At 36.0% G+C, this 12652-nt stretch overlaps 2 protein-coding genes across 2 annotated transcripts; one reads left to right on the top strand and one right to left on the bottom strand.

Moving 5' to 3' along the window:
- The first annotated feature begins 378 nt into the window (after positions 1-378).
- On the top strand, positions 379-8614 carry LOC126673916 (lysine-specific demethylase JMJ18-like). The gene is made up of 11 exons (XM_050368233.2): positions 379-693; positions 1694-1765; positions 2311-2388; positions 2496-3125; positions 3223-3447; positions 3693-3854; positions 4578-4943; positions 5078-6134; positions 6251-6354; positions 7028-7225; positions 8042-8614. The coding sequence occupies exons 1-11, from the start codon at positions 652-654 to the stop codon at positions 8234-8236; spliced, it is 3129 nt and encodes a 1042-aa protein (XP_050224190.1). The 5' UTR covers positions 379-651; the 3' UTR covers positions 8237-8614.
- Positions 8615-11330: 2716 nt separating this feature from the next.
- On the bottom strand, positions 11331-12438 carry LOC126674223 (FAS1 domain-containing protein SELMODRAFT_448915-like). The gene has a single exon (XM_050368640.2). It carries the CDS (start codon positions 12347-12349, stop codon positions 11564-11566), a length of 786 nt encoding a protein of 261 aa, XP_050224597.1. The 5' UTR covers positions 12350-12438; the 3' UTR covers positions 11331-11563.
- Between the last annotated feature and the right edge of the window lie 214 nt (positions 12439-12652).

The following is a 12652-nucleotide window of genomic DNA, read 5'->3' on the forward strand; positions in this document are numbered from 1 at the left end:
CACATTATACTTAACGACTTTCTCTCTTACAAGATCTAACCAACTCCCTCTCTCATTGGCTTCTACTTGTTTTATTACCTTTTTACCCTTTTTTAAAATCAAATCTTTAAAATCCTTTTCCTAATTTTATAAGGTAAAATAAAATCCAGTCTCCAATCGAAGCAAGGTATTTTAAATCTATTTTATTTTTTAAAAATCTTATTTATTATTTTATTCCTTACCTTCCTTTTGTCCCTTTTATTCCTTTTTTTTCTTGATTATTTTACTCCCACCAGTTTATTTAGGTGATAAATCCAAAAAACAAATGTCAATTTTGTTTTTAAAATTGAATAGTTTGAATGGGTAGACAATAAAATTAAAAAAAAATAAAAGTTGTGGGAGGTGAATATAAATACAAAGAACTTTGAATATTATGATAAGAAAGAATAAAAGGATTAACATTTAGGAATAAGAATTTCTTTTTTCTTTTTATAGTAAAGGAAATATTTTTTGAGGATTAAATTGTTTTTTTAACAAAACTAAATTTTGGGGGAATTGGTTTTTGCATTCATTTTAGTTAGTTAGGTTAAGAATTGTTAGTGTTTTTTTCCTTTCCAGGTTAATTTTAATTAATAAAGATTCAATCGTTTTTTCTCCTTTGTTCCAATCACAATGCACCAGTTGAAATTGATTCCAGATTCTCATATGAAGGAGGTCAGTTTTTTTAATTTGATTTTGATTCTCGTAATTTTGATTTTATGTGTTTATTTGCATTGCATGTTTATCTGGTTTATGATTGGTTCATGTTCGTTGATGTTAATTCAATTTTTGATGAGTGTGATTATATTAAATCTTATGATCATTTAAATAAAATTGCTTTAATTGTTATTATTGCATGGTTTATGCGTAGAATTTTTGTGTGATTGATAAAAATCATGGCCGTTTAGGGTTACACATTATCTGATCGGAGTTAAAGGAAAAAAAAATGAATATGGAAGCTAATCTTATCTCATGGGAATCTCTAAAAGTTATAATTGATTAATCAGTCACTCTACTGTGTATTTGATGATTTCACTGGTGCCCGCGTGGTGATTCGCACCTAGGACTTCTCGGTCTTAGGTGGGGCGCTCTTACCACTTGAGCTAGTCCATCTCGTCTTGCTGTTAGTTTAGAATGCAGCATTCTAGGAATTTAAAGAATTGAGTTTGGTATATTTATTGGACCATAAAGTTACAGATTTGCGCTGCTGTTTGTTCTGTAGAGCGGGATTATTGTCTCTTTTAGGGTTTATGAACATTATGAAATTACCTACAAACCAGTTGTTGGTCATGAAAACTCAAGTTTTCATGAACTTGGTGAAATAACGGTGGCTATTATTTTGCTTATTTTAGTAGAGTATAGCTGCGATACTGAACACAGTTTCGAGGAATCTCATGACGTCTCTCGGATCTTTTTATCATGCATATGGCTTCACAATTATTAAATTACATTAGCAGTTGTGCTAATGTACTGACCCTAAATATGAGAGTGTTAAGAGTGACGATTTAGATCGATTATGTAGTAATTTGTTTCATCTGTGATAAAAAAAAATCGCAAAGAAATAGTCTTGTCGATATATGTCTTCATTTAGTTAATTCTGCATATAATTCATCATTATGGAGTATTGACAAGAATCTGCCTCACAAATATGCCTCTAACGTCCTGTATTTTTCAGGATTTTTCTGTAAAGCATCCACCAAAAAATGACAATACGCTTGAGGGTTCTGGGAGTCCACGAAACAGAAAGGTACTACCTATCGCGAAAATCTTTGATGTTGAGTCGGTGTATTCTGCCATGTGTCGCACCCCGGCATCAACACCACAGTATGGTGTGAAGATACGGTGTAAATGTATCACAGGGGTGGAATCCATTAAGAATATTGCCATTATACATAAACCATTGATTAATTTTGTTTTTGTTTGATAATTTTTTAAAATTAATAAAACTATTACTGTAAAATGGTTTTACATGGGATTTTGAGGAAGAATTATAGCCAACATAATGTAGTAAAAATGAACTTTTAGTTTGTGCTTTATGTATAACTGGAAGTTTTTTTTTTAAATGTTGGCTAGCCAAGTTGTGCACATTCAGCTAATTTATTCAAGATTCTCAACTTTGAAATATTCCAGGATGCACAAAAGACTAAATTTAGGACATATGTGGCCCATCTCATCTTCTCATGCTTTTGGTCAAAATTAATCTCAAGCCAACTGCCCCTTGAATTGCTCTACAAATAGTTTATTTTTACTTTTGACGCTTTCTTAATTATGAGTCTCGTTAATTTGTTTCAGGTAACAGCCAGATGGGATCCAAATGAAGCTTGCAGACCTAGCATTGATGAAGCACCTATATTCTATCCAACTGTTGAGGTATATCTCAAGATGCAGAAATTTAATACGAGTCTGTTAAATTTGGGACTAGATTTAGATGTTTCCTCTTTTTTTCAGTTCTTATTTATGATGCTGCTATTTTTTAGGAATTTGAGGACACACTTGGTTACATATCAAAGATACGTGAAAAAGCAGAGCCATTTGGTATATGTCGAATCGTCCCTCCACTTTCCTGGAGGCCACCTTGTCGTCTTAAGGAAAAAGATATATGGGAAAATGCTAAATTTTCTACGCGAATTCAGCAAGTTGACTTACTTCAAAATAGGGAGCCCATGAGAAAGAAATGTAAAAGCCGGAAGCGGAAAAGGAAGAGGCCTTCAAAAATGGGAGCATCCAGGAGACAGGTCAATTCCTGTTCAGAAACTACTTCTGCTTCGGAGGCTGATGAGAAATTTGGGTTTCAATCAGGGTCAGACTTCACATTTGAAGAATTTCAGAAATATGCGGATCACTTTAAAGCATGTTACTTTGAAGTGTCCGACTCGATGGACGATATGAAGCTCATTGACATTAAACAGAAGAAGTTTAAACCTTCTATAGAGGATATAGAGGGTATGAAGCTCATTGACATTAAACAGAAGAAGTTTAAACCTTCTGTAGAGGATATAGAGGGTATGAAGCTTATTGACACTAAACCGAAGAAGTTAAAACCTTCTATAGAGGAAATAGAGGGTGAATATTGGCGGATTATCGAGCAACCAACAGATGAGGTTGAGGTATGTGAGGAAGTGTTCTTGATATCTTTGCTTGTGATTTTAACTATTTGTTTGGCGGGTTTTTTTATACTCATGGTGTTTGTTCTATATATCACAGGTATACTATGGAGCTGATCTGGAAACAGGAATTTTTGGAAGTGGGTTTTATAAGGCTTCATCTAAGCTTACTGAAGGAGAACAAGATCAGTATGTTGATTCTGGTTGGAACTTAAACAATTTTCCACGCCTGCCAGGTTCTGTGCTATGTTTTGAAGAAAGTGATATCTCGGGAGTTCTAGTTCCCTGGCTGTATGTGGGAATGTGCTTATCATCATTTTGCTGGGTAAGTCGATAGAACTGCTATTTTTAATCTGCACAAGATTCAAATGATAAATCCGAGATCATTTGTTGAATTTTAAACTTTATCAACTTCAACAACTAAAAGGCGTGCTGTCTGTCTATCCTATAAAATACTTGTCAAAATTACAAAATACTTTTTCATTGTTATAATTTAGAATTTTCTTTTCGTAATTTGCAAAGCCATTAGTTTACTAATGCTTTTGTCATTTGCATCTGCTTTTGGAACAGCATGTTGAGGATCACCACCTATATTCACTAAATTACTTGCACTTTGGAGAACCAAAGATATGGTATGGAGTATCTGGAAGCCAGGCTTCGAAGTTGGAGAGTGCAATGAAAAAGCATTTACCTGATTTATTTGAAGAACAGCCTGATTTACTACATGAACTGGTAAGCAGTTGAGTACTTTCTTATTTTAATATGGCTGGATTTGGATTTCTTTCTGTGGGGCTGGAGCATTTTTTAGGGTTGGTGAAGGATGCAGTGATGAAATTCAGACACTATGTATATATTAGTATACTAGCCGATTGCATCATTCATCATCTCATAATCATGTCCGCCATTTTTACTATGTATCCCCTATATCTTTATTGCATTGTCTCTTGAAAGTTTTAGCTTTTGTTGAATCAATGTTGACGACTCTATATGATATGGGGATTGGATCTTTGGCTTACTTGATTTAGGAATGACGATAAATAATTAAAAAAAAATAGATAAGAATACTGAGATGAGTATTTAGATAGTTCTATCAGTAGAAAAAGAGAAGCCGCCAATATATTTTTTATTAGTTATGCACGTATACTTTGAGCCAAATGATATTGTTGTCTTGATGAAGCATAGATGATTTGCTGCTTTTTGCTACTATGTATAATCTTGTTCCGAGATTGTTCTCATCAGGCACTTCACATTGTGAATTCACTGCTGCGTACTGATACCATCCTATGCTGTTTATTGTTTACGAGTTTGTTTGCTGTATACATTATCTACCTTTATGATTGTAAGTTATCCTTCGGATGCAATTCCCGTATTCTGAATCGACCGAGTCCCTTTTGTTCTTATTCCGTGCTATCTATTGCTTTCATATTTCATTGTTGGTTTCATCTTCTTGGACAGGTAACTCAACTATCTCCTTCAGTTCTAAAATCTGAGGGCATATCAGTGTACCGTGTTGTCCAGCACTCTGGGGAGTTTGTTCTTACCTTTCCTAGGGCATACCATGCTGGCTTCAACTGTGGCTTCAACTGTGCAGAAGCAGTGAATGTAGCCCCTGTTGATTGGTTAGCACACGGACAGAATGCCGTTGAGCTCTACAGGGAGCAGCACCGAAAGACATCTATATCGCATGACAAACTACTATTGGGTTCAGCTCTGAAAGCAGTCCAAGCCCTTTGGGAGTTACATCTTGGGAAGGAAACTCCTGGAAATTTGAGGTGGAGAAATGTCTGCGGGGAAGATGGGCTTCTAACTAAAGCAGTTAAGGTGCGTCTCTTCCTCTCCCTCTCTTTATCTCATTTTTAAAAGATGCCCGCTCACCTTCATCTTCATGCACGTAGTGTATCAGTGTTATTTAGATGGGAAATGAAGAACACTAATTTTTATGGTTTTTTTAACAGACAAGGGTACGGATGGAGGAGGAAAGATTACAATGCGTTCCAAGTCAATTAAGATTGCAAAAGTTGGAAAAGGAGTTTGATTTGGGTAATGAGAAAGAATGTTTCTCTTGCTTTTATGACTTATACTTATCAGCTGCCAGCTGTAAGTGCTCCCCCGAACGATTTGCATGTCTTAAACATGCAAAAGATTTTTGTTCGTGTGAAAATGAAGACAGATATGTCCTCTTACACTATACTATCGATGAATTAAACAGACTTGTTGAAGCACTACAGGGAAGTTTGGAAGCTATAAAAATGTGGGGTTTTAAGGAACTTGACTTGGTTTCTGATAGCGACAATGGCACTCATATATGTATGGTAGAACAGAAGGGTCAGTCACTCAAAAACAGCTGTTCTAAGCAGAGTGAGAGTCTATCTGGTTCTCCGAGAACTGAAGAATTATGGGGCACCAATGTCTCCTGCTGTTCAAATAGTCAAATATCTTCAGAAGTAACACAGTCTAACAGCCATGACAATGTCACTAACAATGGAGCTCTAATTCTGAAGAATGAAAGTATGGTGCAACAAGAGAGTTATATTGATTTAAATCTTGATTTTATGTCTGTTGATCATGAAAATGAGTCTCTCCATGAGTCTAACAGCTCCGAAAACAAAGTTAGCTCAGAAGCTGAAACAAACATGATAGAATTTAAGCAAGAGAAAATCAGCTGTTCAGGTGCAGGAAAAGAAACAGATAAACCACAAGTTGGTCATGTTTGTAATTCTTCAGAATTGCATGACTTTTCAAAAAAAGATTGCCATTCCTGTTCATTACTTGTGGGGGATAAATGTGCATCTAGAATGAAGTTGTTTGGAGTAGATATCTCGCTTTCACGGCCTTCAGTGGTTCCATCACAAAGCTTTGACACAAAAATGGTCAATAGTTCACATGGGAGACCATCGAGTACTGACCAAGTCAGTTCAGCATTTAGTTATGGTTCATTTATTGAACCTCTAAATTTTGGTTCTGTTATGTTTGGAAAACTTTGGAGCAGTAGGCAGGCGATATACCCAAAAGGTATCCTGCTTCATAATGAACTTTTACATGTTCTTTATTTGTCTTTTTTTTTTAATTTACTTTTGCATTGGACATCAAGAATGTCATCTTTTTTACAATTTTGATTAATGTTGCAGGATTTAGAAGCCGAGCTAAGTTCCGGAGTATACATGATCCGAGAAAACTGTGTAGCTACGTTTCAGAAATTGTGGATGCTGGGCTACTTGGTCCTCTGTTTAAGGTGAGTTTTTCCTGCAGAGATTTGAATCTAGTTTAACAAAACTTTCTTTTTAGGCTGTAAATGGCTGTCTAGATTTTAAATATACCGCCTTTGCTGGAGCTCCATTTGAGCATACTTCAGGCTTTAATTATCAATTTGAACAAGCATGCCTGCTTGATGGTTGCTTGCTTATCTTGGACTAATAAATATGGTGTTTGAATTATTATTATAATAATGTGAATAGTCTATGCGATAATACTATTGAATCAGAGACATGCTATGATATCCTGAAGTTATTGAATTTGTTAACATATAATCATCATAGGCACCGAAATGTAGGAGTTCTTAAGAGAATTTTACATTTAGCATTATCAATATCAGTAGCTCTTGCCTTCAAAAACCTAATGGCCGCCATTAATTTATGGAGATCTCATTTTAAAGTAGTCAGACTCTATATAAGCTCAGGTTGGGTAAGCTTATTAGGTAGCTCAAAGGCAAGTCCTTGGTGGAGTTTTGGACAGGATCAATTAGCTTTTTGGTTCAAACAAAGCCCTTAGCCCTATATTGATGTCTTCAGTATGGGGCCATGCCTGCATTTATCTATATCTCTTTCATTCATTAAAAAACATAATGGTGTTTGACATTGATTTTACAATTATCATCTGACTTTTCTATATGGCACTTTAAATTTTAGGTGTCTTTAGAAGAGTGCCCCAGTGAAACATTTACAAATGTTTCAGCAGAGAAATGCTGGGAGATGGTTCTGCAACGACTGAATGAAGAAATTACACGACGGAGCGCCGTAGGAGAAACAGGACTGCCTCCTGTGCAGCATTTGCAAAGTATCAATGGGCTTGAAATGTTCGGGTTTCTCTCTTCATCGATTATTCAGGTAAGGCTACCTTTGCTGTTTGTGTGCTGAATAATTGAAATTACATTAAGAAGCTGCTTTGTTGTAGAGTTTTAAGCAAAGAAATCACACAAATTTATTTATGTTTAAGTTCACAATTATTATACTTCTTCCTTTGGGTAAGGGATTGCTTAAGAAATTATTTTAGCTCCTAAAATAAGTTTATCCTGTTAAATGTACTCTCTTCAATGCTTTCAAAACTGGAAGACAAGTTAAATAAGTAAACAATAATCAGAAAGCATGTTGTCCCTTTCAGTCACATTGTTGACAAATGTTCTCTCTTCTCCGAATCACCCATAGGAGGACAAACTTGAACCGGAGGACTAATTGTGCCACCACCTTCACCCCTGTGGTTTGACTTATTTTGGAATCTTACCTTTCTGATCAGGTCAAATTAAGGCTCCAGGTCCCAGTTCAGGATGCCCATCCATTGACCTAGGACGATCTATCCTAGTCTCCCGACATGCATAATGCACTGCAGAAACAGAATCGAACTTCATTTGTTCCACCATGCACTTGTTATCTGTTTTAAGTGACCACATTATGTGCATGATGAAAATTATGCATTCAAGTGAATACCATAGAGGTTCTGTGTGTTGCCATGCATTAATTATGAGCTTCTATATTGCACATAATCTTCTTTGAATCCTACAAATCGGCGTTTCAGCTCCGGAAACCTTCTATAACTCTATATTTATAATCTATTATTGTGGAAATGTGTTTCACCGTTTTTTTCTTTAGCGTTTATGTTTCCATGCTACATAGATGAGCTAATATTGGAACTCTTAACTTTTTCAGGCTATCGAGGCTCTTGATCCAAATCACCGGTGTGTGGAGTACTGGAATAATAGGCTAGTAAAATCGGGTACTATAAGTGAAGTAGAGCATTCACTGATTGGATCTAGTTGCATGATCATGGAATCAGAGACAAAAGTTGGCAATATTACAGCATTGACAGAGGAGATCCGGAATAAAAGACTAGAACTTGTGTAGTTAGGCTGTCTTGCGCGAGAAGAGAAGTGCAGAATGTTACAGTAGAAGTGCTCGAGAAGGCGAGTACATGATTTCGTGCAGATGACATTATTCTTTGTGAATTGAGGGCTGCTATGTTTGGTCCCATCATTTTTCAAAAATAATTGCAGGTTTAGATGCTTAATCATATCAATTTTAGGTCCATTCTTTCATAAGATATTCATAACAGGACAGATGTCCTGGGCATGATATGCAAACAAATGTTTGCACCATGCTTACCTATGACATAGAGAATCTTCATCTGCTGATCCTCTTGACTGATATAACAAAGGATAGCTTGTATATTTAGGAGTATTCTACTAATATTTATCAAATATAAGCTTATTTTTATTCTCGGTTCACTCACGGTTTGATTTTATCAGTTGTGTTTTGTCTTTCTTTTCTGATATTATTTGCTGATGGATTAGAAACAAAAGCAGATGGTGATTTCCCTAAATCCAAACAGGACTATTTTCATTTCATTAAATGAGTAGTAGGGGAGTGCGTGCATTCCGTTCATATCAAACCGAACAGAACAAGAGTGAACCAAATTTTTCAAATTGAACAGAATCGATTTTAAAGTTTAAATTTTGAAAAGTTTTCGGTTCAGTTCTTGTTTTTTATTCAGTCTGAACCAAAAATGAAAAAAATAATTTTTTACCTCAAATTAGATGTGAAATATGGAAGCAATTCCAACAGGAAACAAGTATGAATAGACAGTGTAACAAAGATTGTATCAAAAAATTCACTAATTTCTGAATTCAGAACAATTAACAATCTCTATCCATCTAATCTGATACAATGCACAAAATGTTTGAACTAAACTGAAAATTTACCAAGTATAATCCCATAAAATGTACAATTAAGGGTACTTGTAACAGAGGATCACATGACCTAAAATCAAAGGGAATTTACCAAGAAAACAGAACATCTGTCAAACTTTCACCATCACCAACATGTCAGAACTTCTCCATAAACCCTAATCAATGTCCAAGACCCAATCTTTTCAAATCAAGAAAGACCAAAATGCCCTTCTAAAATTGACAACACTTAAATCTCAGCCTTCATTGTTGATCTTGAAAATGCACCAAAACCCTATAAATCTCAAAGCTTCAGTACTTATATTTTCTACAAAAAGCCGCCAAAAACATCAAGAAAGTAAACCAAATAGGCCCCACTAACCAAGATTGAGTCCTTTCAATCTTTACCATTAAAAAAGCACAAACCAACCACATGAAAACAATCAAAAGAACATCACTGCACAACGAACCGGCACCGGATTCTTTATGATCACCACCGCTAATCAACTGACCTTTCGGCACAAACATACCAGGCGGTGGCCGGGACCAAATCTCCGGCTGAGAAGCTGAGTCATTAGCGTTAGGATCGCCATAAACAGAGTAATCAAGAAGACTAGAAACCCCATGCACAGCAATACTCTCACTAGTAAACATATCAGGATGAGAAAGAACAGAGTCGTCAAGGGTAAAGTTGGAAACGGAATTATTGGTGATGAGAATGGAGTTGGCAGAGAGTAAAGTTGGGAGGCGAGAGGAGATATTAAACTGACAAAGATCGGCGAAAGAGAGGCGTTGAGGGACAATATGGTAAGGGAAAATTAATGGGTCGGAGGCGATGGTGTTGTGTATTTGAGAGGGAGAGTCGTTGGCCGGAATGAAGAGGGTGGCGGAGAGTGGAAGAGGGATTGGTTCTGAGGCGGAGAGGATGTTTATCCAGCTGTTGAAATCTCCGGCGCCGAGTAGTGCGTCTATTATGTTGTTGACCTGGTGGTGGTTGCGTGGTTTTGGTGAGGCGGCGGCGGTGATGTTGTTGTGTGACGGCGGTGGGAGGGTGGCGGCGGAGGTGATGAGAGGGAGGAAGAAGAGAGAGATGAGAAAGATTTTCATTTTGATTTTCTTGAAATTGGGTTTTCTTGATTTTCTAGAATTCTGGGGTTTGATTCCAACTTATATACAGTTAACGGAAGATAACGAGAGTTATGTAACTGACTCATCCACTCATGTGTAACCAACTCTGCCGCCAAAAACACTGTATAGTTTTGAAAAAATAAAAACAATAACTCGACGAATCTTTTAGAATTTATTATTTAATTGAAGGACTAATCCATTTTAAGTTCCCTCAATTTTACAATTTTAGTATATCCGATTCTTAAATTTCCATTTGATTTTATCTGGTCCCTAAACTTTACATGTTTAGTTTATTTGTTCCTTAAATCTCATTTTGATCTTTCAACTTTAGATTTTTTAGTTTATTTGATTCTTGAATTTTTACTCGTTTGAGGACCGAAAAAGAAAAAAAAAACAAAGTTCGGAGATTAGATAAGATCATATGGAAATTCAGGGACCAGATAAAACTAAATGAAAATTTAGGGACCAAATAAGATTAAATGTAAGTTTAGAGGCCATATAAACTAAAAACGTAAAGTTTGGAGAACTTTAAATGGGTTAATTCTTAATTTAATTTATGTTAAATTCTTTTAAATAATAGAGTTTTATTAGGTCCATTAAACATTTTTTGGTACAAAATTTTGATGCTTCTTTTGTTACAAAATGATAAGACCTTGGAAGAACAGAAGAATTAAGATTACAAATTTTATTTTCTTAATATTTGTTATAAGATCAGTCAATTAAATTACATGTTAAGGAAGTTATTCTGTGTTTAACTAAATATTATACCGAGATTGTTTATTTTAATAATAATAATTATTATTTTTCAGTTAAAAGGGGGGAAAATGAACTAGTCTATTTGATTTGCATTGGTATCAAAAAAGGACATTATTTTATATTGAAATATATAATAATAAATTTATTTAGAATGAAATATACATATTTATTAAAAATAAATAAGATTTCCAATTTTTAAATTGTTTATCAAAGATTAAAAGTGGTTTAGAATTTTTGAAGCCCTGGAGGGTACGTTTGAGAAGAAATTGGAAGGAATAATTAGCAAGGCTAATTGACATGAAAAGAACCTTAAAATGTTAGGAAATGTTTCAGATTTTTGAAGCTAATAAACAGCATTATAAAATTTGAAGCTATTATGCTAATAAACAGCATTAACCAGAATCTGATAAAATCAAAACTCAATTGAAAATTTACAAGAAAGTTAAAACTTCATCAAATGTACAATTATGGGTACTCTAATGCACAATCATAACACCTAAAATCAATGGCAATAACCCAAGAAAACAGAGCATCTGTTCAAATTACACCATCAAATTCTAAATTCTGCTAAAAAAAACTGAATTCTTGAATCTTGAACACCAAGAAATACACATGCAAGATTGTTCTAAAGATCGAGTCTTTGAATCTTTGCCACCAAGAAAGCACAAAACACCGCCACCTCTATAGTCTGAAAAAACTCCATCCGCAAGTAACCAGCGCCAGACTCACTGTGATCACTCACCATTTCACCTTCAGGCACAACCACACCGCCACCATGCGGTGGCCGGGACCAAACTTCCGCCTCAGAAACTGGTTTTTTAGGGTTTGCATCGCCATAAACAGAGTAATCAAGAAGAGCAGCAATGCCATGCACGGCAATATTCTCGTTAGTGAACAGATCAGGATGAGTCACGAGAGAGCCGTCGAGGGTAAAGTTGGAAACGGAATTATTAGTGACGAGAATGGACTTAGAAGAGAGAAAAGTAGGGAGGCGGGAGGAGATGTTAAAGTGACAAAGATCGGAGAAGTTTAGGCGTCGAGGGACAATATGGTAAGGGAAAATGAGTGGGTCAAAAGTCTTGGTGGTGGGCTTCGGAGATGGAGAGTCGTCGGCCGGAATGAATATGGTGGCGGTGATAGAGAGCGTTTCTGGGTTTGTGACGGAGAGGAGGTTGACCCAGGTGCTGTAAGCCCCTGCACCGAGTAGTGCTTCTATTATGTTGCCGAGCTGTTGTTGGGGGTGCAATTCTTGAGATACTGGTGAAGTGGTGGTGGTCGGTGGTGGGAGAGGGGTGGCGCTGGGGGAGAGAGTAGGGGTGATGGTCGGTGGTGGGAGAGGAGCGGTGGTGGCGGCGGCGGTGGTGGTGAGGATGAGAGAAAGAAGGAAGAGAGACATGAGAAAGAATTTCATGGATTAGGGTTTTGTTGATGATTTTCTTGAAATGTTTGAGAGTGGTTTCTTGATTTTGTGTTTTTGGTTTATACAGAGAATAACTGAACAAAGAGAGAGGCAGAGAGTATTGTAACTGACTCGATGACGTGTACTGAACTTTTCCCGCCAAAAACGCTAGGGATTGCAAAGGGGCATATTTGTAATTATGAGAATGTATAAGTGATGTATTTTCTAATTGGAATAAAGTGATGTATTTTCTAATTGGAATAAAGTGATTTTTCTTTGTAATTTTAGGGGTTTTAATCTCTTTTCTTTCTTTTA

The sequence above is a fragment of the Mercurialis annua genome, linkage group LG3, assembly GCF_937616625.2.
Source record: "Mercurialis annua linkage group LG3, ddMerAnnu1.2, whole genome shotgun sequence".
Taxonomy (NCBI): domain Eukaryota; kingdom Viridiplantae; phylum Streptophyta; class Magnoliopsida; order Malpighiales; family Euphorbiaceae; genus Mercurialis; species Mercurialis annua.